Below are 26,932 nucleotides of genomic sequence, written 5' to 3' on the forward strand. Positions count from 1 at the left end.
ATGTGCTGACTGCATGAACAATACAATAAATTTCAACATTAACTGCAGGTGGCTCACTTAGATCAGCCATAGTAGATAGAATATCATGCACATATGCACGCATCTGCTATGAATGACCAATTAACTGGCTACACGAAGAAAACAGGTTCATATGCAAACAGTACTCTGAAAATTCCATGGTATTTGCTGTGAGTACAGCTGAAACAAAAAAAACTTTCAATATCATGAGGATTAGAAAAATTCAAATGCATTTGCAAGGAATTGAAAAAACGCTCTTCAAATTATATTCAGAATTTTGAATATTTATACCGCTGCTATCAACTGCCAATGAGTACACCTGAAACATATAGGCTTATCTAAACGTTTGTGTAAGAAAAGAAGTAGAAAAAAAAAAAAAAAAAAACAACTTGTAAGAATGCATTAGGAGCCTAATGGAATCCTAGTGGTTCCATTTATATTAGATTACAATAACACATTTGGACATTTGGAAGCCCTAATGATACATTTTTGACTGGAATGGCACATTTTCGACAAAGCTAGCAATCTCAAGCTTTCTCATTACATTGAAAATGGTAGGAAACTAAGAAGCATGTATGATATTTAAAACAAAGTAGCTTTTGGTTGGCTAGGTTTGGTTGGTTTGTAAGGTTTAACATCCCAAAGCGACTCAGGCTATGAGAGACACCGGAGTGGAGGACTCCGGAAATTTCGACCACCTGGGGTTCTTTAACGTGCACTGACATCGCATAGTACACAGGCACCTTGCTTTTCGCCTCCATCGAAAAGCGGCTGCCGAGGCCAGGATTCAATCCCGCTTTCTTGGGAACAGTAGTCGCGCGCCCTAACCACTGAGCCACCCCGGCGGGACAAAGTAGCTTCTGTTGAGCTTCAACACTGCATGTAGTACTGACTGGCTTGTATTGTGTGCTGCTAGCAGGTAATTCCATGAGTACCTGATGCACTCTTGCATGCCAGCTGGAGTGATGGCTTTGGAGACATTGACAACTGCCCTAACAGATGGCGAAAGGTGGCACTGATGGTCCAGCATAGCATCTTGCTCCACTCCAACAGCTGAGAAGGCTGAAAAACGAGGTTGCAAATTCCACCACGCTTCTACGCCACTCGCATCTGAGTGGAAGCCATGGCACCGAGTCTCCATTGTACCTGGTGATGAGTCTGCACACAGCGGCAGTTCGGTGTCTCTGCTTTGAGACAGCTGCATAGCACATGCCTGCAACAATGCCAAAAGTGGAAGCCAACAGTGAGTACTTTACTCAGACACACCCCTGCAAGAAAGGTGCACACTTCCTTCCAATGCAACACCACAAGCAGGATATATACACAAAACTAACAACAGTATTGTCAAGTATGCATAGGGTTATTCGTTTTCAAGTTTTATATTTTCTCAAATTTTGGGGGTAAAAATCGGGCATTATTTTTCAACTCGATATTAGGGGAGAAATCAGGTTTTTCATAGACACTCCAAAATTTGGGTTTTATCAGGGTAAATTTACAAACTAATAGTTTATTTGATTTTTTCTAACTGGTGGGTAACAGGTAACGATTAGGGTTATGTTGTGGGTTGCTTTCAAGAAAGTATTTCATAATTCTGTGTTTCTGTTGTAATTATTGCTCTCAGTGATGTGCAATGGTCAGTTTTTGGATAAGAAACATTTTATTCATGTGAGCTGATCATGGGCATTTTACACGCGCTTATGAACACACATAGTCATCTGCATGCGCAACATTTCAGTTCTGAGACCTGTCTTGTCTCTGGATTTAGCTGAGAGAACGTTTGCAGCTGCCAATAGCTAGACACAACAATGTTAACGCTGCATTTGCTAGCCTGGGGTAGCGCACAGTTGCGTCGTTCCAATAGTTCATCAGTGCAACTTTGCGAGCCTACATCGCCCATCACGAAAATAAAGAGAGGTTGGTAGCCATCAAACAACTGACTAGCAGCCGCTTCTGGAATGGATCGAGTAAGGCACCCAGTTTTCACATCGTCAACTGCTTTTGTTCTTTGTCTGAGATGTTTGGTTTCAGAGTGCAGCCCCATTTTGTGGAGATTTTCGTGCAAAACTCTTCACAAGTTTTTACTAATGTGTCACTGCTCTTAGGTAACATAGACAAAACACCTTTTGCCCGGTCGCTTTTACCGATCATTGTGTAAAATTCATTGACAGTCTGCTCTAACTTGACGTTTACAAGTTGATCGAAGCTTGGCATCAGAAGTTTTCCGCTTTCAAGCATTTTCTGGACATCTGAAAGTGGCTCGAGTGCATCTCTCATTAAGACTGTCTTTGCATAAAGAACCTCTTTATCAGAAAGTATTGCTCGAATAGCTTCTGCTTTGGTACTTTCATACGAGCTTTCAAAAAGTTCCGTGGGCACGGTTGCTCCAGAAACCAAGAAAAATCGGGTTTTACCTGATTCTTTAAGAACATGTTCAGTGTGCAAAAACCGAGTAAAATTAGGTTTTACCCAAAAACGAACAACCCTAATTATGTACCATACCAAGAATTTGCAATGTTTGCTGCCGATCAAATTGCATATTTTCAGATACAGTACACTCTCATTAATTTGACTTTCAAGAGGCCTGGAAAAAAAAAATGGTCGAATTAACCGAAATTTTGAATTATTGAATATGTCTAAAAAGCTGCCGAAAACCATCTGCATCATAATAATTTTATGAAGGGGAGGAAAGCACGACCAACTTCTATCCCGGCTAATTCAAGGAACAATCTAGAGGCATGGCCTAGGCATGAGGAGGAAAAGTCTGTCATTTTTCTATCTCTTCTGTCTATTGCTCTTGAATTTTCAACCGTTGATACCCCTCCATACCAGCAACAATTACAACTGTTGCATCCTCTACCGTTTTTTGAATGGTTTGCGTATTTCATGAGCTCTCTCGGCTGCATTGTTGTCCTGGGTGCAGCAGGCTTTAAGGCGTTGGTCACTTTGTCATCTTGTTCCTTTATGTGTCCGTGATGTTGGCATGTCGATGCAACCACAGCCATGATAATGCTTGGTTTTGTGCTCGTGACATTTGAAACCCATCCCTCTCTCGTGGCACCGCTCCTCAAATCAGTATACTTTATTTATTTGAAATACCCTAAAGGCCCAATAGGGCATTACATAGGGGGGGATGTGGAAGCAAATCAGAGTAGAACAAAAACAGGATAACAGATGATGTTATGGTGGTATGTGAGGGAAGTATATACCTAGTCATAGTAATCTTTACACAAACTAGAAAAAATTGTCGGGCAAGCAATATTTCAACATAATAAGAGAACTGTAAAAAGATAAAAATGTGCAGCGATTTCTCAGCAAAAGGGAAAAACATGCACATCGCGCATGACAGACACCACAAAACTGACCATGAATACAGAAACTAAAACCACAAAAAAGATAATAAATGAAACATCTGAGATCTCACCGACTCAGAAACACAGATTACACCGAAAGAATCAAGGAAAGGAAGCTCTATACAGGGAACGACAAAACCGCGTAAATTGACTACGATGTGTCTGAAGAAGCTAGCAATGCTGCTTGAAACTCTGATAAATCAGTCAAAACAGCAATACTTGACGCCAACTGATTCCATTCATTTATTGCTAGAGAGAGTGGTGAATAGTGGTATTTTTTTTGTTCGTGTGAAAAGTGGGAGGATTTTGTTCGCATGGTCAAGCCGGGATGAGACGTGTGGAGCAGGAAGAAAATGGGAGCGAGCAAATTTCGAATTGCTATAGTATAATGTATGAAGAAATGATAATCGCGCAAACTTTCTTCTGAAAGCGAGCGATGGTAGGTTTAAAACTTCTTTAATTGATGATACGCTCTGAAATCTTGAGTAGGATGATGTAATGAATCTTGCTGCTTTATTCTGGATGGATTCAAGAAGATTCGAAAGGGAGTCCTGGTGAGGATGCCATATGACGGAAGCATATTCTAAGGTTGGCCTTATCAGTGTAGTGTAAGCTTGATGTCTTGTGTTAGAATTTGCGAGGTGTAAACGGCGCCTTAGCATGCCAAGTTTTCTAAAAGCTTTGCCGGTGATGAAGTCTATATGAGCATTCCAAGAGAGATTAAAATGCAAATGAACACCCAGATATTGTATAGGAGAAACAGATTCAACAGCTTTACCGTTGATTGTGTACACACTAAGTAACGGTCCTGGAAGAGACGAAAATCTTATATGTTTAATTTTTTCTTCATTAATTTCCATTTGCCAAGTACGGCACCATTCAGTTAGCCTGTTTAGATTGGACTGGAGCGTATGTGCATCTTCCGCGTTAGATATTGTTTTATAGATTACGCAGTCGTCTGCAAAAAGGCAAATTGATGAGTTGATGTTACTTGCTATGTCATTTATATAAATTAAAAAGAGCAAAGGGCCGAGAACTGTCCCTTGTGGGACACCTGATTTTACACGTGCAGGGTTAGAGATGCAATCATTTATCTTAACTGATTGGAAACGATTAGTCAAGAATTCAGCGATCCATCTGGCCGTGTTATCATCAAGCTGCAGATTTTTAGTTTTTAACAGTAAACGTTTGTGAGGAACAAGATCAAAGGCTTTTGAAAAATAGACAAAAATTGCGTCTGTGTCAAGGGACATATGTAGCGCATGGTGTAGGTCAGTAACTAATTCAAATAACTGCGTTTGACATGATTTTTTGTACCGGAAACCATGCTGATTTTCTAGAAGCAGATTATTTAAGTTTAAATGGTTCATAATGTGAGAAAACAAGGTGTGTTCTAATAGTTTGGAGCATATTGGTGTCAGGGAAATGGGTCTGTAGTTAGTAGGATCAGAACGAGCTCCCGCCTTATGTATAGGAATGATGTGAGCGATCTTTCAGTCGTCCGGGACGCATCCTGAGTCAAGTGACTGCTGAAATAGCAGCGACAAAAGAAATGCTGATTTATGGCACGTTAGTTTGAGAAGTTTGGAGGTGATGCCATCGGGGCCAGGACTGGAGGAAAGCGGAAGTCTGTCAATCGCCTTCGCTACACCATTTTCAGATATTACAATTGGGGGGAACTTAAACTGTGTACATGAAGGAGTGAGCACATGGGAACTGGTAAGTGGCATCTCGTCTGTGAACACTTGACGAAAAAGTTCACTAAACGTTTCAACGATAAATGGAGAGGAATAGGCACAACCATTCTCGTCCGTTAGGATAGGCGCAGTCTGGTCGGGTTTGGGATAAACTGAGCGCCAGAATTTTTTAGGGTTGGTTTTAAGCATATTGGGAAGAGTCCGGCCAAAATAGTTTTCCTTAGATTCCAGGATTGCAGCTGTAGTTAAATTCGAAAGGTTATGGTATCTTCCCCAGTCAAGCGGTGAATTGGTTCGACTAGCTTTCTTATAAGCCCTCTTTTTTCTGTTCAGGCTTCTCTTCACATGGGCTGTGAACCAGGGGTCATTGGATCCTGCTCTGATTGTGAATTGTGGAATACAAGTAGATTCAATTTCTTTGAGCTTATCACGCAATAGGCGCCAATTCTCGTTCGCGGATCGCATTTCAAGGGTGTCTGCAAACCAGGGGGAAAAGCTAGAAAATATATGATTAATTTTCTGCATATCGGCATGAGCGTAGTCACGCAATCTTTTCTTTTCTTTTATTTTGTTAGTCCGAGGCATCATTAAGGAGCAGTGAACCAGCCTATGGTCACTAATCTCCTCCAGGACACACGTTGTAGCTTGTTCGGGATGATTAGTTAAGAGTAAGTCTAAGATATGACTGCCGCGCGTGGGTTGCTGTACCAGCTGTGAAAGGTGATGCAGCTGAAGCAAGTGGAAAAAGCGAACGCATTCAGAGCGATTATTCTGAGAAAAGATAGAAGAAGACAACCAATCGATATAGGGATAATTGAAATCGCCACCTAAGACAATAATACACTTTGAAAACTTTGTTGTAATGTGTTCGAGAGCGTCGTTCAGGAGTTCAGAAAAATCAGATCTGCTATCAGGGGGACGATAGCAAGCCCCAAAAATGTATTTGATGTGCTGAAAGCAAGCAGATACCCAAATCAACTCGAGAGGTGTGTCAATCTGCACAAGAAAGGGTTGGTAATCATCTTTAACTGCGATCATAACTCTGCCACCTCGGTGGTTATCTCTGTCTTTGCGGAAGAGCACCAAAGAACCCGGAAGCGCAAGCTCGCTGTTGGAAACTTCGTCAGATAACCGCGTTTCTGTGCCGATAATTATGTAAGCGGAGCATGTGTGCAAAAAGGATTTTAAAACATCAACCTTTGGAAGAATGCTGCAGAAGTTAGCTAGAAGAATCGAAATTGCTGATACATGAGTGGCTTGAGGTTGACGCAAAGAAGGCAGTCAGTGCTCAGAGGGAGTCGTACGTGTGATCAGCTCTACTCTGCCTGTGGATGAATTGTACTTGTAGATACAGCCGTGTAGGTGAAGCTTGTTGAATCGAACACTGAAGCGCTCCTTCTCGTAACGGTTAGCTTTAGCGTAGTCACGCAGCATCTTTCGGGCATATTGTACCCTGGGGGAGAAATCCACCTCCAGCCAAACCTTAGGAGTATCGAGGTCTTTAAGTTTGTAAGCGCTACGTAGTGCCTCAGCCTTTGATTTAAAGTTTAGAAATTTGACAATCAAGGGGCGGTGAACGTTGTCTCGGCGCTGCCCTACTCGATGGGCGCGCTCAATATCGCCAGCATTTATCTGAAGATGATCGGAGAAGAATTCCCTCACAATTTTTTCTGATTCCTCATAGTCCTCGTTTTCTTTTTCTGGGAGACCTTTGATTAGGAGATTGTTTCTTCGCAATCGGTTGTTGATATCATCCACAACATCCACGATTTCTTCATTCATTTTTGATATACCGGACTTCAATCAAAATATACGATCAAAATAATCACTACAATCAAACAAACCAGTATAATACCCTTATTATTTCCTTTGCCGTGTGTCTGGTGTGTCATCTGTCATCAGTGTCTCGCAGACAGTGCCACTATACTTCACTCCCATCTTCAGTTACAAGTTCCGTCATGTCTTAATGTTCCCTCAGAAACATATTACACTGATGGTGGAGCCGCTCTATGCTATTCAGGTTCAGGGAGGTCTATTTCGTTGATCGCTCGCTACGTGGCAAGTCGTACCTCGACGCTATCCTCATTCGAATTTACTGGAGCGAGCTCGCCCATGTCCGAATTAACAAGCGTCCGACGCAATTAGATAGATGTCAGCCGCTACCGGAGTCCTAGTTTGAATTATCCAAATTTCAGAATTAACGGGGGTCAAATTAACGAAATTTTACTGGTATAGTCTGAATACAGGCAGTGGTGCTAAGCTCAACTTAAAACAATAATTTTTATAAAATCCGAGAAACATGTTTTTTACTTATCCCCATATTCATTCATGATGCCTTAGATCCTAACACTGCTGGATGCAGCTCCGAAGAGAAAATATACGTCTTCTTTTGGCGTGTACGGCCTTGTCACCACTACTTGACAATATGCAGCAGCTGTGCAAGGCTACTGTGATTTGGGGGGCACTCGTGAGAAGCGGCATAGGACGACTGACGGGCGACAACAGCTTTGCAGCAGCGGGAATGGGGTCAGCAATGCGTAGAGGCCAGACAAACTTTCTAAACTCATCGACAAGGTTGATGCCAGGAGGGCCGTGCCAGAGCGAGAGCGTAGGAAGCGTCAGCATGTAGCAGCAGCTGCCACCCAATCGCTGGCTCAAGCTGAATGTTTAACTTAGCAGTTGCTTCATTTAGCCAATTTTTTCAAAGTGCAAAACACTCGATTGTACCCACGAAGATGGCGTCGCAACAGCCGTTTTCTAGCCACCGAAGCTGCGAGTGGGATGAGGGCCCTCCACCCACTCTCCCCCTGCTATTGACTCTGGCGAGCCATTTGCTTGTATGGCACCATTAACAGACCTCGATGGGACGCAAGATTTCCCCTCTTTCGCATCCAAACCGTAACGGAAACCGTATTTGTGCAGCGCTCCAGGTGGTGCGATGCAATTTCTCATCCCATTCAGCATGCCAATCAAGTTGGAGGCCAGTTCGCAACAGGGATTCGAACCGATGATATATGAACCTCCAACTGCACACCTTAACCTCACGATGCGACCACACCAAGCGAAGACTCGACCATGAGCAAAGAATCCAAGAGCTTGAGATGGAGATTCACAAGATAGAAGAGAGGAAGAAAGCAGAGGTTGAGAAGTGAAGCTGAAACCCTAAAGATCGAAGCAGATATTCAAAGAAATGAATCAAAAGCTAACCGAAGAACCAGATTGAAGCAGACGAACGCATGCCACTAAAAAATGCCCATTTGAGACTGGAGTGTGGTAGGCATGGGGTTCATACCCATATGACCGCATGGGATCAGTCTTGGACCAGGTCCAAAGTACGTGAAAGTTATTGAAGGCTACTGAACGAGACCCAGTACATTCCTTTCTGGCTGGCCGGGGTAGAGAAGTTCGCTGACGTGCCAGATGATAGATGCGTCCAGCTAATCCTACCGGCGATACTCAAGCGATTCAAGTACTCTTTGCAAAGCGCCTGTGTGGAGAAACTAAATCAATATGACAAGATCAAGGCAGCTGGGCTCAACAAGCAAGCTTACAGTAAAGCGCAGTGCCACAGAGTTCAGCAATCAAGTATATGGTGAGACTGGCACTACCTTATGTCTGGAGCAGATGAAAGGATGAGCGCAAAAGAGTGGCCCCGAACAGTGGTTTTAACTAGCGTGTCAGCACTGTCGGATGATGCAGCAGCTGCGTGCACTGAGCTGGCCGAGATGTCGCTTGGCAAGTCAAGACACAAGTGAGTCGATCAGCGCGTGCAAAGCGATGTCGGTCGAAACTGCAAGGTGGCTGCACGCGATGAGGTAGCCAAGACCACGGTGATCGAGATCATTAACATCCAGTCAGATGCACTCAAAAGCACGCAGCAGGCTGTAATTGAGCTAAAACTCGCAGAAGAGGTAGGCAGAGATTCAAGCTGAAGCATGCAATATGGCACCCTTTTATTTATTTAAAATACCCACAGGGTACAGATGTACAGCCTTTGTCAAAAATATACAGCCCAAGGGGTTCGCTTGTAAGCACTCTACCTAAACCCCTGGAAGCAATACTGGAATATATAGGTAAGCATAGAGAAGAATGGGGACTAGATTTGTCGTCTACTCGATTTCGAATGGTGCAGTTGTGTACTGAGTCCCGTTACGGGGCTTAGAAGCAAAACCCTTGGGCTGTATATTTTTGACAAAGACTGTACGTTACAGAGGGGAGGGACGCATACAGGAAATATATATAAAACAGAAGGTTAATACAATAAGCGTACAAATCTCTGAAAAACAAAGCACATAAAAAAGAACAACGAGGTACATGGGAAATTTAGGAAGATGGCATAGGTGTAAAAAAATATATATTGTGAGCACTGTGTGGCGCTTCATCTTCCACACAGCTGAACGTGCTGCTTCATCTTCATCCTGCTCCCTCTTGTAGATACCCATCGTCATCGCGGAGTGTGTTTGGCTGCAGTGTGCGACCAAGGCTTCAGGTCTGCAATAAAGCCTGATCCCCCAAGTCCGACCTTTGCGTTACCTTACACGTGGTGGAGGTGCGCCTTGATTTCCCCGCTGCTTCGCCACCTGCATCTACCTGGAGCTTCGTTCTGGCCGCCGTTTGACCCCGACCACCATCGTCATGACTCAAGAGGGCCACTCCGCTACTCCGGCTTCTACCAATTCGACTCCAGCTCCCTTTGCCACTTGGACTGTCAGTAGCCGTCAGCATGACCCGCAGATGTTCACCGGTCTCCGCGGCGACGACGCTGATGACTGGCTCGACAGCTACGATCGGGTCAGTGCTTTCAACCGGTGGGACGATTCTCTTAAACTCATTAATGTGTCCTTTTATTTGACGGATGTGGCCAAAACGTGGTTCCTAAATCATGCATCGACGATTCCGGACTGGGCTACCTTTAAACAAAAGTTACGCCAGATTTTCTGCACTCCTCCTGTTCGCACGGAGTCCGCAAGAAGAAGCTAGAAGCCCGATTTCAGCGGTCCAATGAGACCTATACCTCTTATATAGAAGATGTTCTTGCACTTTGTCGGTGCATAAATGACACCATGCCAGAGGCCGAGCGGGTTCGGCACGTCCTTAAAGGTATTGGGCCACTCGCCTATAACGCTCTGGCCGTGCAGAACCCTACCACAATCGACGCCATCATATCTGTATACTTGTCAACGCCTTGATGAACTACAGTCAATACGCCTGCAGGCTGATCCCACTTCATTTGGTTTCACTGCCGACGCTGACCTCCGTGCGCTTATTTGCGGATTAATTCGTGAAGAGCTCTCATCTCAAGGTAATTTGTGCCGCCCTGCATCTGAGCCACATCATTCAAGTGCCGGCCTGCGTAGCATTGTCAAAGAAGAGCTGGCCTCAATGACCTATTCCCCCCCAACATCGGTCACTCCTACCATCTCTCAGGTGCCAACGTACGCCCAGGTCACGTCCTGCATGCCGCCTACAGTTGGAGCGCCTACGCCACCGGCGCCTACCACTGCTCATGTCGCTGCATTGGCACCACCTGCCGCGGCACCGACATACTACCCCAAATGGCGCCCAGCCCGCCCTGTTTGTTATTACTGTGGGTACCGAGGCCATATTTCCCGCTTCTGTCGTCACAGGCTCCAGAATGAACGCCGCGGCTACGACTCATTTGAAGCAGACTACCCTCCTCGCTTTTCCGGCTCTAACCACCGTTCATTCCCTGATTATCCCTGACGTTCATCAGCCCCGCCAGAAAGCCCCGCTCCGCCTGCTGGTTACAGGCTTTCAAGACGCCGTTCTCCTTCGCCTTTTCGTCGCTCAACCTCGCCTCTCCGTCAAGCTTCTCTGACGACCCCCCGCCTATCGGAAAACTGACCACTGCAGTTTTAGGAGGGAAAACTGCACTCTTCGACCATCCCAAAAATCCTCCGGAACATCCCTGGAATATTATTTTAGTGTGGGTTGAAGGTTTATCTGTTGAGGCTTTGGTTGACACGGGCGCCGCTGTTTCTGTGATACACACTGACTTGTGCTCCCGCTTGCGAAAAGTGAAAACGCCTTATGATGGACCTTTGTTCTTTTTTGTTGTTTGTTTGTTTGATTGTTTCTTTAACAATGAATTGTATACTGGCTTATGTCCCCCCCCTATGTAATGTCCCCAGCGGGCCTTTAGGGTATCTGAATAAATAAATAAATCAATAACTCCGTGGAGCTAATGGTGCAATAATTCGGCCTTTTGCTAAGTGTACTGTGCGAGTTTTTTGTTGGTGTCCGCCACCATGTACAATTTGCCGTGATGTCACCGTGCGCTCACCCAATTATTTTAGGCTGGGATTTTCTGTCTGCCGCATCAGCCAGCATTTCGTGTCGCGTCAGGGTCATTTACATGAATGAGAGCGATCCGTCTTCTGCACTTCCCGAGCCCCGTCATCGCCTGCTTGCCGCTACTAACTCAATGTTGCCCCCTGGATGCGAACAACTTGTCGCGCTTACTTCTACTGACATTGATAATGGAGATGTGCTAATCGTGCCTTCTGATCGCCATCTGACCCGTGGAATCGCGCTACCACCAAGTCTTATTCGGTTTGAGCATGGCACAGCGCTTGTCGCTGCTTCGAACACTTCCCCAGAGCCCATTGTGCTGACTAAAGGGACATGTTTTCCTTGTGCCCTGGACATTCACCCGGTGTCCCTCACCACCCTTACCGCCCCCTCTTCCTCACCAGCAGCTTCTTCCGATGGTTCTCTCTGTGTTCTCTTTGGCACCATCAATCCTGACCTTCCTGCGACTCACCGCCAAGCTTTCCAGGAATTACTTCGAAAACACCAAACCTCCTTTGATGTCACTTCTCCGACCTTGGGCCGAACGTCTTCTGCAGAGCACCGCATTATTACAGAAGGTACTTCTATTGTTAGCCGCCGCCCTTACCGTGTTTTCTTATCAGAACCTAAAATCATAGAAGATAATGTAAATGATATGCTCCGACGAGACATTATTCGGCCCTCAGCTAGCCCCTGGTCATCTCCGGTCGTCTTGGTCGAAAAAAAGGATGGGACCGTGCATTTTTGCGTTGATTACCGCGCACTTAACAAAGTCACTCGCAAAGATGTTTACCCTATGCCACGAATTGACGACCCCCTCGACTGTCTTCAGGGCGCCGAATATTTCTCCACTTTGGATTTGCGTTCCGGTTACTGGCAGATACCGATGCACGAAGCCGACAAAGAAAAAACCGCATTCGCTACTCCCGATGGGTTTTACGAATTCAATGTCATGCCTTTTGGACTTTGTAATGCCCCCGCTACGTTTGAGCGCATGATTGACACTGTTCTTAGAGGACTTAAGTGGAAAACATGCTTGTGCTACCTGAACGACATAGTTATTTTCTCTGCGACTTTTTCTGATCATTTATGCCACCTTGATCAAGTATTAACGTGCCTGGCATCCACCGGTCTCCAGCTGAACACAAAAAAGTGTAATTTCGCCAAGAAAGAAATCAAGATCCTGGGCCACCTCGTCAGCCGCGATGGCATTCGACCCGACCCTGACAAGCTTGCTGCAGTTTTGAACTCTGCACGCCCTCAGCGAACTAAGGAACTACGCAGTTTCCTTGGCCTGTCTTCATACTTTCGCCGTTTCATTCGCAATTTCGCTACCATTGCTGCACCGCTCCACCGCCTCCTTACCGACCGTACTACTTTCAATTGGTCCGAAGAATGCGAAAAAGCTTTCCAAACCCTAAAGAATGCCCTCACTTCGGACCCTGTTCTCGCTCACTTCGACGACACTGCTGCCACCATTCTCCACACCGATGCCAGCAGCCTCGGTATCGGCGCCGTACTTCTGCAACGTGATACCGCTTCTCGGGAAAAGGTAATTGCGTTTGCCAGTCGAACTCTAACACCAGCGGAACGCAACTACACCATCACTGAGCAAGAGTGCCTCGCCGTCGTTTGGGCAGTTCAGAAATTCCACCCCTACCTCTACGGCCGCCATTTCACGATCGTTACCGATCACCACGCTCTGTGCTGGTTATCAACCCTCAAAAATTTGACTGGACGCCTGGGCCGTTGGATTCTGCGTTTGCAGGAATACCACTTCGATGTCATATTCAAATCGTGTCGCAAACATCGAGACGCCGATGCTCATTCCCGCTGCCCGCTCCCAGAATCACCACCTAGTGCTTCTTCGCGCCTTCCTGCGTGCACCCTCGACGTCCCAATGTCGTCCAGAGCTCCAAACATCACCTGTGCTACTCCTGCCGCTGCTCCAGATCGCTACGCCATTATTTCACACCAGCGAGCAGATCCCTACTGTCTTTCCCTAATCAACCTTCTCACCGGTGCTTCTCACCCTCCTATCGCTAGGATGCGCAGGCAACTCCAAAAGTTCAAACTTGACAACGGCGTGCTCTCCCGTTATATTTATTGCTCTGAAGGCACCCGTTGGGTCCCCGTTATTCCGAGAGCGCTTCGCACCCGTATCCTGGCCGCTTTCCACGATGATGCTACAGCCGGTCACTTAGGCTTTCATAAAACTTACTACCGCATGAAAACCCGTTTCTTCTGGCCAGGCCTTGCCTCAAGTGTGGCAAAATATGTCGCCTCTTGTCTGCCATGCCAGCGCCGCAAACGGCCCACTTCTCCTCCTGCTGGCCTACTACAGCCGCTACCTTGCCCTGCTACTCCTTTTGCCGTTGTTGGCATAGACTTATACGGGCCACTTCCACTGTCCGCACGAGAATCGCTGGATCGTCACCGCCGTCGACCACCTAACACGCTACGCTGAGACCGCTGCCCTGCCTAATGGCTCAGCACATGAGGTCGCGACCTTCTTTTTGGAATCGCTCGTACTGCGCCATGGGGCCCCTCAAGTGCTTCTCAGCAATCGTGGTCGGACATTTCTGTCGACGATTGTAGCCGAAGTTATTGAGGCCTCAACCACACATCACAAATTGACCTCCAGCTATCACCCGCAGACCAATGGGTTGACTGAGCGGTTCCACCGCACGCTTTCTGACGTGTTGTCTATGTACATCGACCAGGACCACCGAAACAGGGACGTAATACTTCCTTTTGTTACGTTGGCCTACAATACGGCTGTACAGCGGACCACAGGTTACACCCCGTTTTTCCTCGTTTACGGCCGTTCTCCCGCTACCTTTCTTGACGCCTCTTTCCTTTCTACACATGCCAGTTCCTCATCCTCTCTTCCTGACCAGTTCCTTTCCCAAGTGGCCAAATCTCGCCGGCTTGCTCGCGTCAACATGGAAACTAGCCAGGAAGACCACAAGTGCCGCTATGATGCAACCCATCGCCAAGTTTCGTTCCATCCCGGTGACGAGGTGTTACTTTGGACCCCAATACGCACTCCTGGCCTTTGTGACAAGTTACAGCACCGTTACATTGGTCCTTACACAGTTCTTGCAAAAACCTCCCCGGTCAACTATCGTGTCTCCCCTGTTTACCCTCCTCCGGACTGTCGTTACCGTGGCACTGAAGTTGTCCACGTTTCACGTATGAAACCTTTTATTCGGCGCAATCCTGCGGACTAATTGCGGCCAGGCTGGCCGCTTCAGCTGCGCGGGCGAAATAGTGTGAGCACTGTGTGGCGCTTCATCTTCCACACGGCTGAATGTGCTGCTTCATCTTCATCCTGCTCCCTCTTGTAGATACCCATCGTCATCGCGGAGTGTGTTTGGCTGCAGTGTGCGACCAAGGCTTCAGGTCTGCAATAAAGCCTGATCCCCCAAGTCCGACCTTTGCGTTACCTTACAATATATATAAAAATAGAATGAGCAAAACAGTATACAATGAAGATAAGCAAATAACCATATAATAAGTTTTAATACTAGGCAAGAAAGAAAGTTTCTAGCGCGGATTTAAATTTTTCTTCTTCAGTTATACTTGTTAGGGATGCAGACAGGTTATTCCAATCATTACAGGTGTGGGGAAGAAACGAGTTAGAATAGGCAACTGTGTTTGAGTGTGGAATGTTTACCTTTTGACTGTGGTTATGGCGAAATGAAATTTAAGATGGTGGTTGAACCCATAAGGAGTGCAACGTTGAGTTATGGTAGTATATTTTATAAAAAAGAGAGAGGCGGGATAGTTTTCTTCGAGTCGATAACAGCGGGAGATGTAAGTATGCTTTCATATTAGTAACGCTGGCTGTCCTTTGATAGTTATTTAAGATGAACCGGGCTGGAGCAATTTTGTACTGCCTCAACAGAGTGTATGAGTGTTGCTTGACTGGGTCCCAAACAGATGAGGTGTATTCGAGTTGTGGACGAATATATGTTGTATACATTATTAATTTTAATGATGACGGTGCAAGAGAGAAATCACGGCGAATGTATCCGAGAGTACGACTGGCTTTAGCAATGATGGAGTTGACATGCGATTTCCAGGTTAGATCACTAGTAACGATTACACCAAGATAACGGTATGACTTTACAGATTCTAATGGGACGTTATTAAGCATATACATAGGACTTGTTACATTAGTTCCAGATACCCTCATTGATTTGCATTTGTTAATGTTTAATTGCATGCACCATTTACTGCACCATTCGCTAATATTATTAAGGTCATTCTGGATTAATAGGACATCAGAATTATCAGCAAGTTTACAGTACAAGACACAGTCATCAGCAAAAGGGCAAATTTTCAAAGAAACACAGGAAGGCAAGTCATTTATGTAAATCAAAAATAAGAGCGGTCCCAGAACCGACCCTTGCAGAACGCCGGACCGGACTGGGACAGAAGGTGAGCTGATTTCATTAGCATTTACAAATCATACGCGGGACGTGAGGAAAGCGCGAATCCAGTTAATTACAGCAGGGTCGATGTTTAGAAAGCTTAGTTTATGAAGGAGTAGTGTGTGGATTGGCTTAACTTGCAAAAGCTTTAGAGAAATCAAGAAATATACAGTCAGTTGAAAAGCCAGAATCTAAATCGGCATGTAAATCACTAGTGAAGGAAATCCAGTTAATTACAGCAGGGTCGATGTTTAGAAAGCTTAGTTTATGAAGGAGTAGTGTGTGGCTTAACTTGCAAAAGCTTTAGAGAAATCAAGAAATATACAGTCAGTTGAAAAGCCAGAATCTAAATAGGCATGCAAATCATTAGAGAAGGAAATCCAGTTAATTACAGCAGGGTCGATATTTAGAAAGCTTAGTTTATGAAGGAGCAGTGTGTGGCTTAACTTGCAAAAGCTTTAGACAAATCAAGAAATATACAGTCAGTTGAAAAGCCAGAATCTAAATAGGCATGCAAATCATTAGTGAAGGAGACAAGCTGAGTTTCACAAGAAAATAGTTTGCGGAATCCATGCTGTGCACTTTAAAAAATGTTATTTTCGAGACAGTTAACAAGGATGTGTGTATATAATGTGCTCCATAATTTTACAAGGTACGGATGTTAGGGAAATAGGCCTGTAATTGAGGGGATCGTGTGCTGGACCTGACTTGTGGATGGGGAATACTTTAGCACATTTCCAGCCATGAGGTAAAATGCCAAGATTATATGATTGCGCAAAAATGCACCAAAATGGTGACATAACCTGTTTCGACGCTAGACGTCGCCCGTATCGGGAAATGGTGCTACTGAACGACGATTTGTGAAAAGGTTTATATTCTAAGCATCATAGTTGTACCTGCGGCTTTAGCCTCCAGAAGCCAAAAGTAGCCGTTCCGAAGTCTAGACTCATGATACAGTTCACTGCTCTAAAAAGATTGGGCAGTGTGACGACCACGCATGATATGCATGGAAGCGGGTAGCCGCTTTTGCGATGACGGAGGCGCCGCAGCGCAGAGGGCGCCACCAGCAACTGGTGTGTCAGCCGTCCGGGCGCCCGTGTATGCGCGCTCTGCGGCGGGGCAGATACCGCGCGCACTGCATACTCTTGTTGGCTTCTGCGTTGTCTCAAGCTGTTCGCGACAAGATTTTATGATTATGCCAATTAACGGGGCTCGGTACTGTTAGCAATCATCTCATTTATTTTCCATTTTGGCCTTCAGCAACACCTCAGGGAAGTAATATGACAGGAATAGGGCTCCGAAGAAAACAGCTTGGAGAGGGCGTACGAATTCAGACTCGCATAGCATGCTTCACTCGCCGTACAGCTTCCTTCAGCACTCCTAAAGCGCCAAAAGTTGAGAACACTTATCACCAACCAAATTATTTATTAGAACCCGACATTTTGGGACCAACTCGGTCCCTTTCTAAAGCACCCAATTCATGTTTTGGAATGTACTCATTTTGAAAATGAGGGCAGTGTGGATACAGGATGTATGAAGAAGTCAAACATGCAACACGTGCGTTCGAGCGCTGGCTAAAGTTGGTCATCAGTAACCCCATTTTCAAAACAGTCCAAATGATATATTCCGCTGCTTTACACGCAAACCATGCCAACTACAGTACGTCACCAGAAGCCGCAAGAAAAGTCTGCAATCGGTTCGAATTAATTAAATATGGACTACTCCGCATAGAGGTAGAGATATAGTAAGGACATGAAAAATGAATGATACCACACCAGGTAAACTGGCTGTTGAATAACAGGACGTGGGTAAGGAAAGGTGGAAGAAGGAGAAGGTAAAAGTTGCACACGAAAAAAAAAAAAACGAGTCGCCTACCAGGGAGGGAGAAAAGGGTTTGTAAAAGGCACGCAGCGCCGTGAATAGAGCAACCGCGAATGTGAATAAAGGGCTGGAATTTTCGTGCGGCACACCAAATGCACGACGAAAAAAAAAAAAAAAGCGGGCAGCTAAAGATGAAGAAAATGAAGATATATGAAAGGCAATAAAAAAAAGAGAACAACCGAGCTTAAGAACCAAATGAAGGCCTGGGAAGAGGAAAGTAGTGCACAAACAGGCTACAAGTGGGGAGTGCAACTGAATGCGTATAAAGATATAAGCATCGAAATTGAAGTCAAAAACTCTGTAAAACTAAGAACAAACCTTTTATTTTTTTATCTTTCCATAAGCTGGAACATTCTTCTAACTGCCAGGTAGCTTTAAATACCCAGAGGTGTGCGCTATACTTAAAACATTTAATCTCAGTGCGTTACAGTTTGACGATAACTGTTCCAGAATATGTTTTCATTTTAGCTAGTTTTTATCCTGCATGCTCAAGCAACCTGTAACATGTAAACCATTGCCCCCAGAAAATCACTCCTGTTTTGGTGCACATACAAAATGAAAAAAGAAAAGCTTTGAAAAAGAAAGAATGACGGAAAATAGAAGACGCAGAGGCTATAGTGTGCGCTTAATTCGCTTCCGCTAGATCATCTTTCTGCGAAAGAGAGGTTGTGAGGCCAGCACTTGGTTTCTCATCATGACCAAAAACTGTCCATATAGGCTCGAAGCTAGGTCGCAATTTACCCAACAATTTGACTCGGGTGGACCATCTGGATGCCTTTGCACTTCAAATTTTGCAACCTTCCTGTAAAGTGTGGAGGTTCAAAAGCTTTAGCTGCTTGGAGCACCAGAAAGCTTGCACTTGAAGTAATGAAATTTCATGTGTTTTTGCGGCTGCGCTCTTTGCAAAGTCAAACCACGGCAAGAGTTCCCAAAGGGAAAAATAATTAAATTTTCTTGGAAGTATTTCACGTCTAATATCAAACAATATTTATACTTTTCTCAATGAAACAATTATAGTCTGATTAGTTCTGCAAAGAGTAGCCGGCAAGCAGCCCGATTATAGTTCTGTAAGCAGTAGTTGGCAAGTATATCGAGTCGATTACTCATATTTCGTACCACACACTCGAAGAATAAACATGCATTATGTCCGCATTTGAATTTGGCCTCATATTAATTGCTTGCGTATTAGGTGCTCGTCATCTTTTCCGCATTTTTCCGTTTTCTCTCAGTGCACACCAAGAATTGCATCATACTTGCCAAGACGACGTGCAATTGCAAGTGCTTTTTTTGCTTTGTACATGTATACCATTTGATGCTAGTGAAGCGTCCACACTCAAGTGCCCACTATGAACTTATTCCCTCGACAGTGATAGTTTCCATTTTTATCATTTATCTGAAGTATTATCCTAGCTGTACTTTAATTCTTTTTTTTATCTGTACAGCTGGTTCACCCTTTGGTGAGCGGCACGTAAATAAATGTCTGCGATATGTGTATTTGTTATTCACTATCAAAGAATAAAAGCTTGAGTCGCGTATACGTTCTTTTTTTTTTTTTTTTTTTTGCCGGTAAATACCGCAGTGCTATAAATTAGTACTGCTATCAATAAATGTGTTTTATTTCCACACTGTATTTGGCATTTCTATAAGTGGTGATTAGGGCACAGAAAGAACACCGATTAAGGAGATGTATTACAGATTACTGATGATTTAAGATAAATGTTGTGATGTATTGATAAGCGCAAGCTGCAAAATATAAGCAGGTGTTCGTGAATAAGGTTCGTAACAATTAAGGGGTTCCTAAAGAGGCCTTACAAAGCGCAAGCTTTGATTCGCATGTATACTGTTTTTCTCAATAGCGCTCCTCTGCAGCAGCCTTTATTCCTTTACAGGAAGAACGAATGCAAAATACCACACTTCGTTCGAAACATTGAGTATGAATCTCTCATCTGGACGATTTATGGCTGTCTGCAGGAAGAAGAAACGTTGAAAGAGTTTCAAATAGCGATTCAAACATCGGGCGCTGCTCCGAAAAAATACCCAAGCGTGCACAGCGTCTCCAGAGAGATGTAAAGGAATGCCAGGGATCATTTTAAGCAACTCGAATAAGTAGCCTCTTTATTATATATCGCACCAATTGCATAGCGTGTGAAAATAGCATCAAAAGAATCGCACCCCTCCTCTGTACCCCCGCTATCCTCGCGGTCGCTACATGCCGAGCGGCGAATGTGGCACCCCTGTTGAATGTCACGCCCTCTCGCGGAAGTTCGGTGCCTGTCATCGCAAAAGCGGCCCGCTCACCATTTCTCCTAAACTTCTGGCACCCCTCCCTTTATTCCCCTGACTGCCCACATTGTGGTGAGCGGGCAATTCTCTACCAGATGGTTTGGGCGTGCCAAGTCAGCGCTTGTGGTGTTCTCTTCCTTGTTCCTGTCCTGTGTGCGCTAGTAACTTTCTAACATGTTGTACCAACTCGCTCAAATGTCAGTTTTATAAGAACATGCTTTTAATTCACTTATCGCCACCAGCTTTGATCGGCTCTGTGTTAGCTATGTCTTGGACTCCATCATAGCTCCTGTGACAACACCATAAAACCCTTGAAGTAAGAGGTCATTATCAACTTGCTTGTGAACTAATGGTGACTGCGTGCATTCATGCTAGTCTTCCAGTAATCTGCACCATAATTTTGAAGGCATGCACTGTGCAGCAGTGGCATTTGGGTACTTCATTCCATGCCGTTCAATCTATGTGGGACTTTTGTCAAAACCAACAAATGTAATAATTGTGACTGTGCTGCGGTATCATCAAGCTGCCTACTTTATTGCATGGTTACTGACTGCACTACCTTTGCACTGTCAACCCTACCATGAGTAGGCTGGCTCTCAGGACTCGTTCATTTTTGGGGGTCTTATTGCTATAACTACTGCATGTGGATGTTTCTCAAGTAGCATCCCAGCTAAGACAAAATGAAAGATGGCTTAGCTCTGTTATGCCTGGATATATGTAGCGAAAAGCAGTGACTACCTCGAGATCAAACGATAATTTCTCCAGTCTTCTGCGCTGTTCACCAGCAGCTAAACTCTCCTTGGCTTCCATGTCGAGCGCGCCTAAGTTCACCGGCGTTCTATAATTCGTTTACAGGAAAGGAAAGGTGCAGCATCTGTCACTCGCGGAAGGCAAAAAGCGCCGCCCGGTGGCGTTGGGGCGCGCTCGTTCCCGCTTTGTCCTCATAGCTGACTGCAGATGGCGTTCGCCGCACTCTCTCCGTAGTGCACTGGCATGACATGCCATGACGAGTGTGCCGCTCGCGTTCGTAGCGTGACCTGGGCAGTTACACACTTGGCTGGCACTCGTAGGTTTCGACTTAAATTTCCAGTGGCGGCCGTTTTTCTTTTTTAAAGATAAGCACAACCCCAGTGTGACATCAGACAGCGAGAAGGCGACACACCTGCGCTTTGCGTGACGTCACTCGGTCGCGGCATACGCGAAGCTCGGCTCCGACCCTCATAGTGAAGCTTTTCGCTTCAGAAGTGGTGTCACAAAGCAGCCAGGCCTCGCTCGCACATTTTACGTACAACCTCACTAGTTACACCAGTAGTTACGAGGCATTGATCTAGGAACATGCGCTCACACTGCTCCTAGAAATGACTTTTTAATTTTTGAATAAATGAAACATAGTGGGTGTAAGTGGTCTTTGGTGCAATGTGCATGTGCTCACTCGGCATGTAAGTGCCTACAACCTTTCACTTGTTCCATTTGGAAGCACTGTTCAGGGAAAATATTCTTTACAGATCACATGCCTGTACAGCACTTGACCTATCTCTGTGTGGATTCTCGCCATATGTGTTGTTCTTGAGTGGCTGCTTTAGAAATTGTCCATCAGAGTACATTAGTGTAATGTTGCATGTCTTCCTGAACAAGACTTTTTTCCATGCAGCTAACTTCATAGGATCATCTGATTTGGCGCTGAAACACACCTGCAGCATTACCCAGTCTTCAAGGCAAAAGCACGGCCATGCAGTTTGCAGAATGTATGTAATCATGGAAAATAAAATATGGTTCATGATTTGAAATCTGCCCTCATCTTTGTATTGGTTGTGTGGTCCAAGGCAGCCGCTGCAATACAATTCCCATAAAACCAATCCACCCATATACCAATAACCTAATGGTACCAATATCCTAACGGCACCAATACTCCAATAGAACCAATAACCATATGGGATCAATAGGCCTATTGGCAGCAATAACCCAATAAGTTATTGGGTTTTCTTTTGAACTTTTTGCTGGGGGCGCCAAACCTTGGGGTGGCCTACCTAAGTTTGCAAGTCACCACTGAGGTGGCCATACTCAAATTAGGTTACATGCCAATTTCAGTAAAATTCGGAAGTCAAATTTCAGAGGTCAAGCCTTGGGTTGGCCCACCTAAGTTCGCAAATCATCACTAAGTCGGCCATACTCAAATTAGGTTAGTGCCAATTTCGGCAAAATTCAGACGAAGTCAAATTTCTGGGGTCAAGAGAGCCAAATTTTGAGGGTGGCTGACCTAAACTTGCAGGTCACCACTGAGTGGACCAAATTTTGATAAAATTGGGATGAAGTCAACTTTCGGGGGTCAAGGGGGCCAAACTTGGGAGTGGCCCACCTAAGTCAGGAGGTCGCCACCAAGTCAGCCATATTCAAATTAGCTTAAATGCCAATTTCGGTAAAATTCAGACAAAGTCAAATTTAGGGGGTCAAGGGGGTATCTTGAGGGTAGCCAATCTAAGTTCGTAAATCACCACTGAGTTGGCCATACTCCAATTAGGACATTAGACACCAATTTTGGTAAAATTCAGACGATGCAAATTTCGGGTGTCAAGGGGGCCAATTTAAACTTGGGATGGCCCACCTAAGTCTGGAGGTTGCCACTGAACTGGCCATACTCAAATTATGTTAGGAATGTATTCTGGTCGAATTCTGATGGGGTCGAATTTCAGGGTCTAGGGGCAAATTCTGTGGATGGCCAATCACGAGTGAATTGGTAATATTCGAATTAGGCTCAAAATTAATTTTGGTCCAACTCTGACGAGGTCAAATTTTGGTTGGTCCAGGAGGTCATATTTTGCAGGTGGTCCATCTAAATCTGGAGGCCTCCCTCGAATTGGCCATACTCTAATTAGACTGGATGCCAAATTCTGTACTGCTATATAAATTACCCAAGCAAGGGATGATTGACAGTTCATGAGGGTATGTTCTGATGAGAGGCTCTGTCCACACTCTGCCGACGTGTTTTGGTGACGCCACTCATTAGCCAAGAAATGCTTTCACACTAAAAGAAACAGCCTATTGAATTAAACAAAAATCAGCAAATGGCCAACCATGCTGGAGTTGCTGGTGCTGCGGCCTGCCGGTGGGTTTCCTTGCGGATCAACGGCAGATAAGAGGTCGGAGAAGGCCTGACTGCAGGCTGCTGCCAGCATCCAGCGATGGCTGGGCAGAGCTTGCTTTCCCACCAGAAAAAGCATGTCCGTGTAGGCCTGTGCCTGGTACAATGCCCGCATGTGCTCCACAAACTGGCTTGCTGGTACTGCCACCAGGGGTGCCATGGGCTTGGGGGGGCAGAAGGGAACCTGCACGCATTAGAGTAAAAATCATCAAGTTAGCCTGGTGGAGTTGGACGAAAGTTGCGGATATGATTGAGGTCATGAACGAGCATATATGACAAACCAGCATTATGAGAGCGGTTCTTGTAACCGTAAACACCATCGGCAGTTCTCAACAGGCATCATGTATATGCTTAACCAATGTCTCAGTTCGTTTCACGTCAAGATGCTGTATTGAATACTACTTCATATTTTTCAGCTCCTATAGACAAGCGTCATGTTTGTAAACAAAGGTGGCGCTGCGATCGGCAGTGACATGGGGTGTAGGCAAAAACGCAGCCTGCCTACACTGCGCCAAGCAACGCTGCCTTCGAAATCAGTTCGCGCGTGCAAATATATTCTGAAGCGTAAGCTTCGCTTCTGCTTAGAAATAGTTTGGTGTATGTCTGGAGAGTATTTCAGCACGTTATCAGCCGATTACTGCTGGAATTACCTGGCGAAGAGCGCTGCATTGGTTTCCTCATCTGTGGCCTCAACAGCGCGCGGCTACGGTGCGTAGGCGACTGCAGTGTTGATTAAGTTAAATAAAAACGAGAAAGCGCAATGTAAAGGAAAGACTAATCGTCAACATTGCTCAACTCCCGGGCCTATAGCGTATGCAAGGAGTACGACAATCTGAATGACGAAGTGTGTTTTCAAATGCCGACTCCTTTGACTGCGCGCCTTTCTAGCTGCTTCAAGCACTTTCACTTAAGGAACAATATTATCGGCAACTATATATAGTGAACTAGAAATTACATTTCTAGCTCACTTTAGCGAAAACTTAAGTCATAGAATTTCATATTTTAATAAGAACTCAATATTTTAGTAATTGTAACATGTTCGCGTGCATAGTGCGCAGCCAACCTATTTTCGCCTGCTCGATAAAAAAGACATTTGACGTCTGTCTCATCTTACATGTGTAGCCAAGGTCATTCACAGTTTAATATAGACATGAAGGCCTGCGAGAATGCTCTCATTTTTCCCCTCTTCGCTCTCTAGGAGAGAAGCATGAGTGCAGATGTAAATTAACGTTCTTCACGATCGCTTGCAGCGAAATTTGCGCAACCTGCTGATGTTCTTCAATATACTTGGAAATTTTTTATTCGGACTCGCGTCATCTATTATGCTTATTTTACGCCCCTTATAACCGATTCCACTTTGGGACATTAAACTCCATGTACCATATATACTTAAATATCCTGCTTGACCAGAGCTAAGTTGTACGTGGATATTTAATTCGTACGTTCGTCAGGATCATAAAGACCTTCAAAAAGAAAATTTAAGACTATGAGAAATAATGCTGCGGGACTGCCTGGATCATAACGATGTTACTGTATAGAACCGGTGATGAAGAGTCACTCGAAACTCGCGAAAGTAAAAAAAAAAAAAAAAGCTACTTTAGAATTAAGTCCGCGGGCCTGTTATATCGGCAATATCGCGCTGGAGTGACCGCTCAAGGTAATTGCAGTTACCAATTCGTATCAGGTTTTGTGTCTTTTTCTGTGTGAATATATGCACCGGCAATACTGGAGGTGAATGTTACTAGTGCAGCTTCCCTGCGGGATCATACGCACATAGAATATCGCGTCTAAACTTTTTATGACTTGATAGTATATCAAAACGGGCATGAGCTGCAGGCGTTTATTGTTATTGCGCTCTTCGTCGTGCCACCGAAAAGTCATCACGACAATTAAGGGTTGCAAACGAACTCATCTAGTTGCAGTGCAGAAGTGCAACGCACGTTAGCCGCGAAGGTAATCCGTCACCGAAGTCTACTTGTCGCGCTCAAAGCGGCTGCCCTTCGCTCTCATATTTATCCAACCGCAAGAAACATGTTAAAACAAGTGCCATTTTGTTTTTTGTGCCTCTTGGCGCAATCAACCGCACCACAGCTTGCAGAAATATCGGGAATTATGCCCGAAAACGCAGCAAGCGCCGCGCATCCAATGCAGACGATTCGGGCTTTTGCCTACACTACGAAAGTGGAATGGAATGGAATGGAATGGAATGGAATATAGGAGCGTCCCCTTTGAAACGGGGTGGTAGCAGTAGCTATCATGCTCATTTTTCTCCCTATATCTTAATTATTGATTTAGAATGGTTAACTAAACCACCATTCTATTTATTAAATTTTGTTCCTACATTACTAACATTATGTCACTTCTCTGCTTTTAAGCCACCAATCTTCCAGTCGTTTTTTGCTAGTTTCCACCGCCGGTTTATTCACCCGGCCGCTGTTAAATCTAAAGCCCAGAGCTTCAGGAACAGTGATTGCGCCTGCACCAACTTCCGGATAGATACCATTACATTCAAGTATAATATGGTCAATTGTTTCACTGGAGTTTCCACATACAGCACATGCGTCATCTCCATTGTTAAATTTCTTTTTGTAGCTGCGTGTTCTAAGGCACCCTGATCTAGCTTCAAAAAAGTAGGGCACTGCCTCTTGAGTTATCAAAGAAATCTTCCTTCCTGATCTGCATTTTCCTCTTTCGGTATAATTCCACACTCTGTTTCTTTTCCATCGAATTTATCCAATTTTTACCTTCTGTGTTTTTCACCTGTTGCTTAATGCTCTTTATTTCTCCGTCCTTGTTACTAGCATACTTACTAGTTAGTTTCCTAGTTCTTTTCCTCCATTGTGAGTCAACGCTTTTTAGGTACAGGTATTTAAATACCTTAGCTGCCCATCTGTTACTGTCCAATTTCCTCAGGCGTTCCTCATATAATATTTTACTCTGAGCTTCCCGTACTTCGAAAGATGCCCAGCCCATATCTCCCTGTACCGCCTCATTTGTAGTTTTGCCGTGGGCACCTAGTGCTAATCGTCCAACGGATCTCTGATTTGTTTCTAATGTCGACTGTACCTCTGACTTTAGGCACAAAACCGCATTTCCGAAAGTAAGTCCGGGCACCATAATTCCTTTCTAAATACCCCTCAAAACCTCATACCTATTGTATCCCCACAATGCCTTATGCTTCATTATCCCGGCATTCCTTCGCCCTTTGGCCTTATGTGATTGCTCATGCTTTCCAATGTATGCCAATCCTTCGTTTACCCATACCCCCAGATATTTATATTCTGCTACTCTAGGTATTTCAAGGCCTTGTATTTTAAGACCCTGATCAGTTGAGCCGTTGAAAATCATCAGACCCGACTTAACGGCGCTGAAACTGAAGCCTAGAGCGTCCCCTTCGTCTCCGCAATACTTAACTAGAGTTTGCAATTCTTCCAGACTCTCAGCTAGCAGCACAATATCGTCTGCATACATAAAACCGGGGAGGCGCTGCTCTACCGCCTTTCCACCTAATCTATATGACAGGTTAAAACCTAGGTTACTGTCTTGTATCCTCCGTTCCAGGTTTATAAAGTCACTGCTGTCGCCAGCGCCGCCGCATCTCCACTGACGTCACGGGCTGACGCTTGTCTATAGGTGGCGCGGTTGTATCACTGTCATGGCGAGCGCATGGGTGATGAAGGTTTCAAAGAAGCGCGCACGTATGAAGGAACGTGCAGCTCCCGGTCCAGTTGTGCATCTTGAGACAATTTTGTCACTGGCAAATGAAACGCGGAGGTGTGTCGTGGAGGGTGAGGCAACATTTAATGTTGGTCA

General features: G+C 45.0%; 1 protein-coding gene across 4 annotated transcripts in view; it reads right to left on the reverse strand.

Moving 5' to 3' along the window:
- RhoBTB (Rho-related BTB domain containing) overlaps positions 1 to 26,932 on the reverse strand; it is a 302,716-nt gene that overhangs the window by 40,913 nt on the left and 234,871 nt on the right. For 3 of the 4 annotated variants that reach the window (XM_084591543.1, XM_084591544.1, XM_084591541.1), the window contains 2 exons: positions 23,052 to 23,303; positions 954 to 1,231 (listed from right to left, as the gene is read on the reverse strand). In XM_084591543.1, the coding sequence (XP_084447669.1) occupies positions 954 to 1,231; positions 23,052 to 23,303 (530 nt within the window). The remainder of the gene's footprint in view (positions 1 to 953; positions 1,232 to 23,051; positions 23,304 to 26,932) is intronic. The other variant, XM_084591542.1, reaches the window with a different exon arrangement.

The sequence above is a fragment of the Amblyomma maculatum genome, chromosome 1, assembly GCF_055883805.1.
Source record: "Amblyomma maculatum isolate TAMU_Amacu chromosome 1, ASM5588380v1, whole genome shotgun sequence".
NCBI lineage: Eukaryota > Metazoa > Arthropoda > Arachnida > Ixodida > Ixodidae > Amblyomma > Amblyomma maculatum.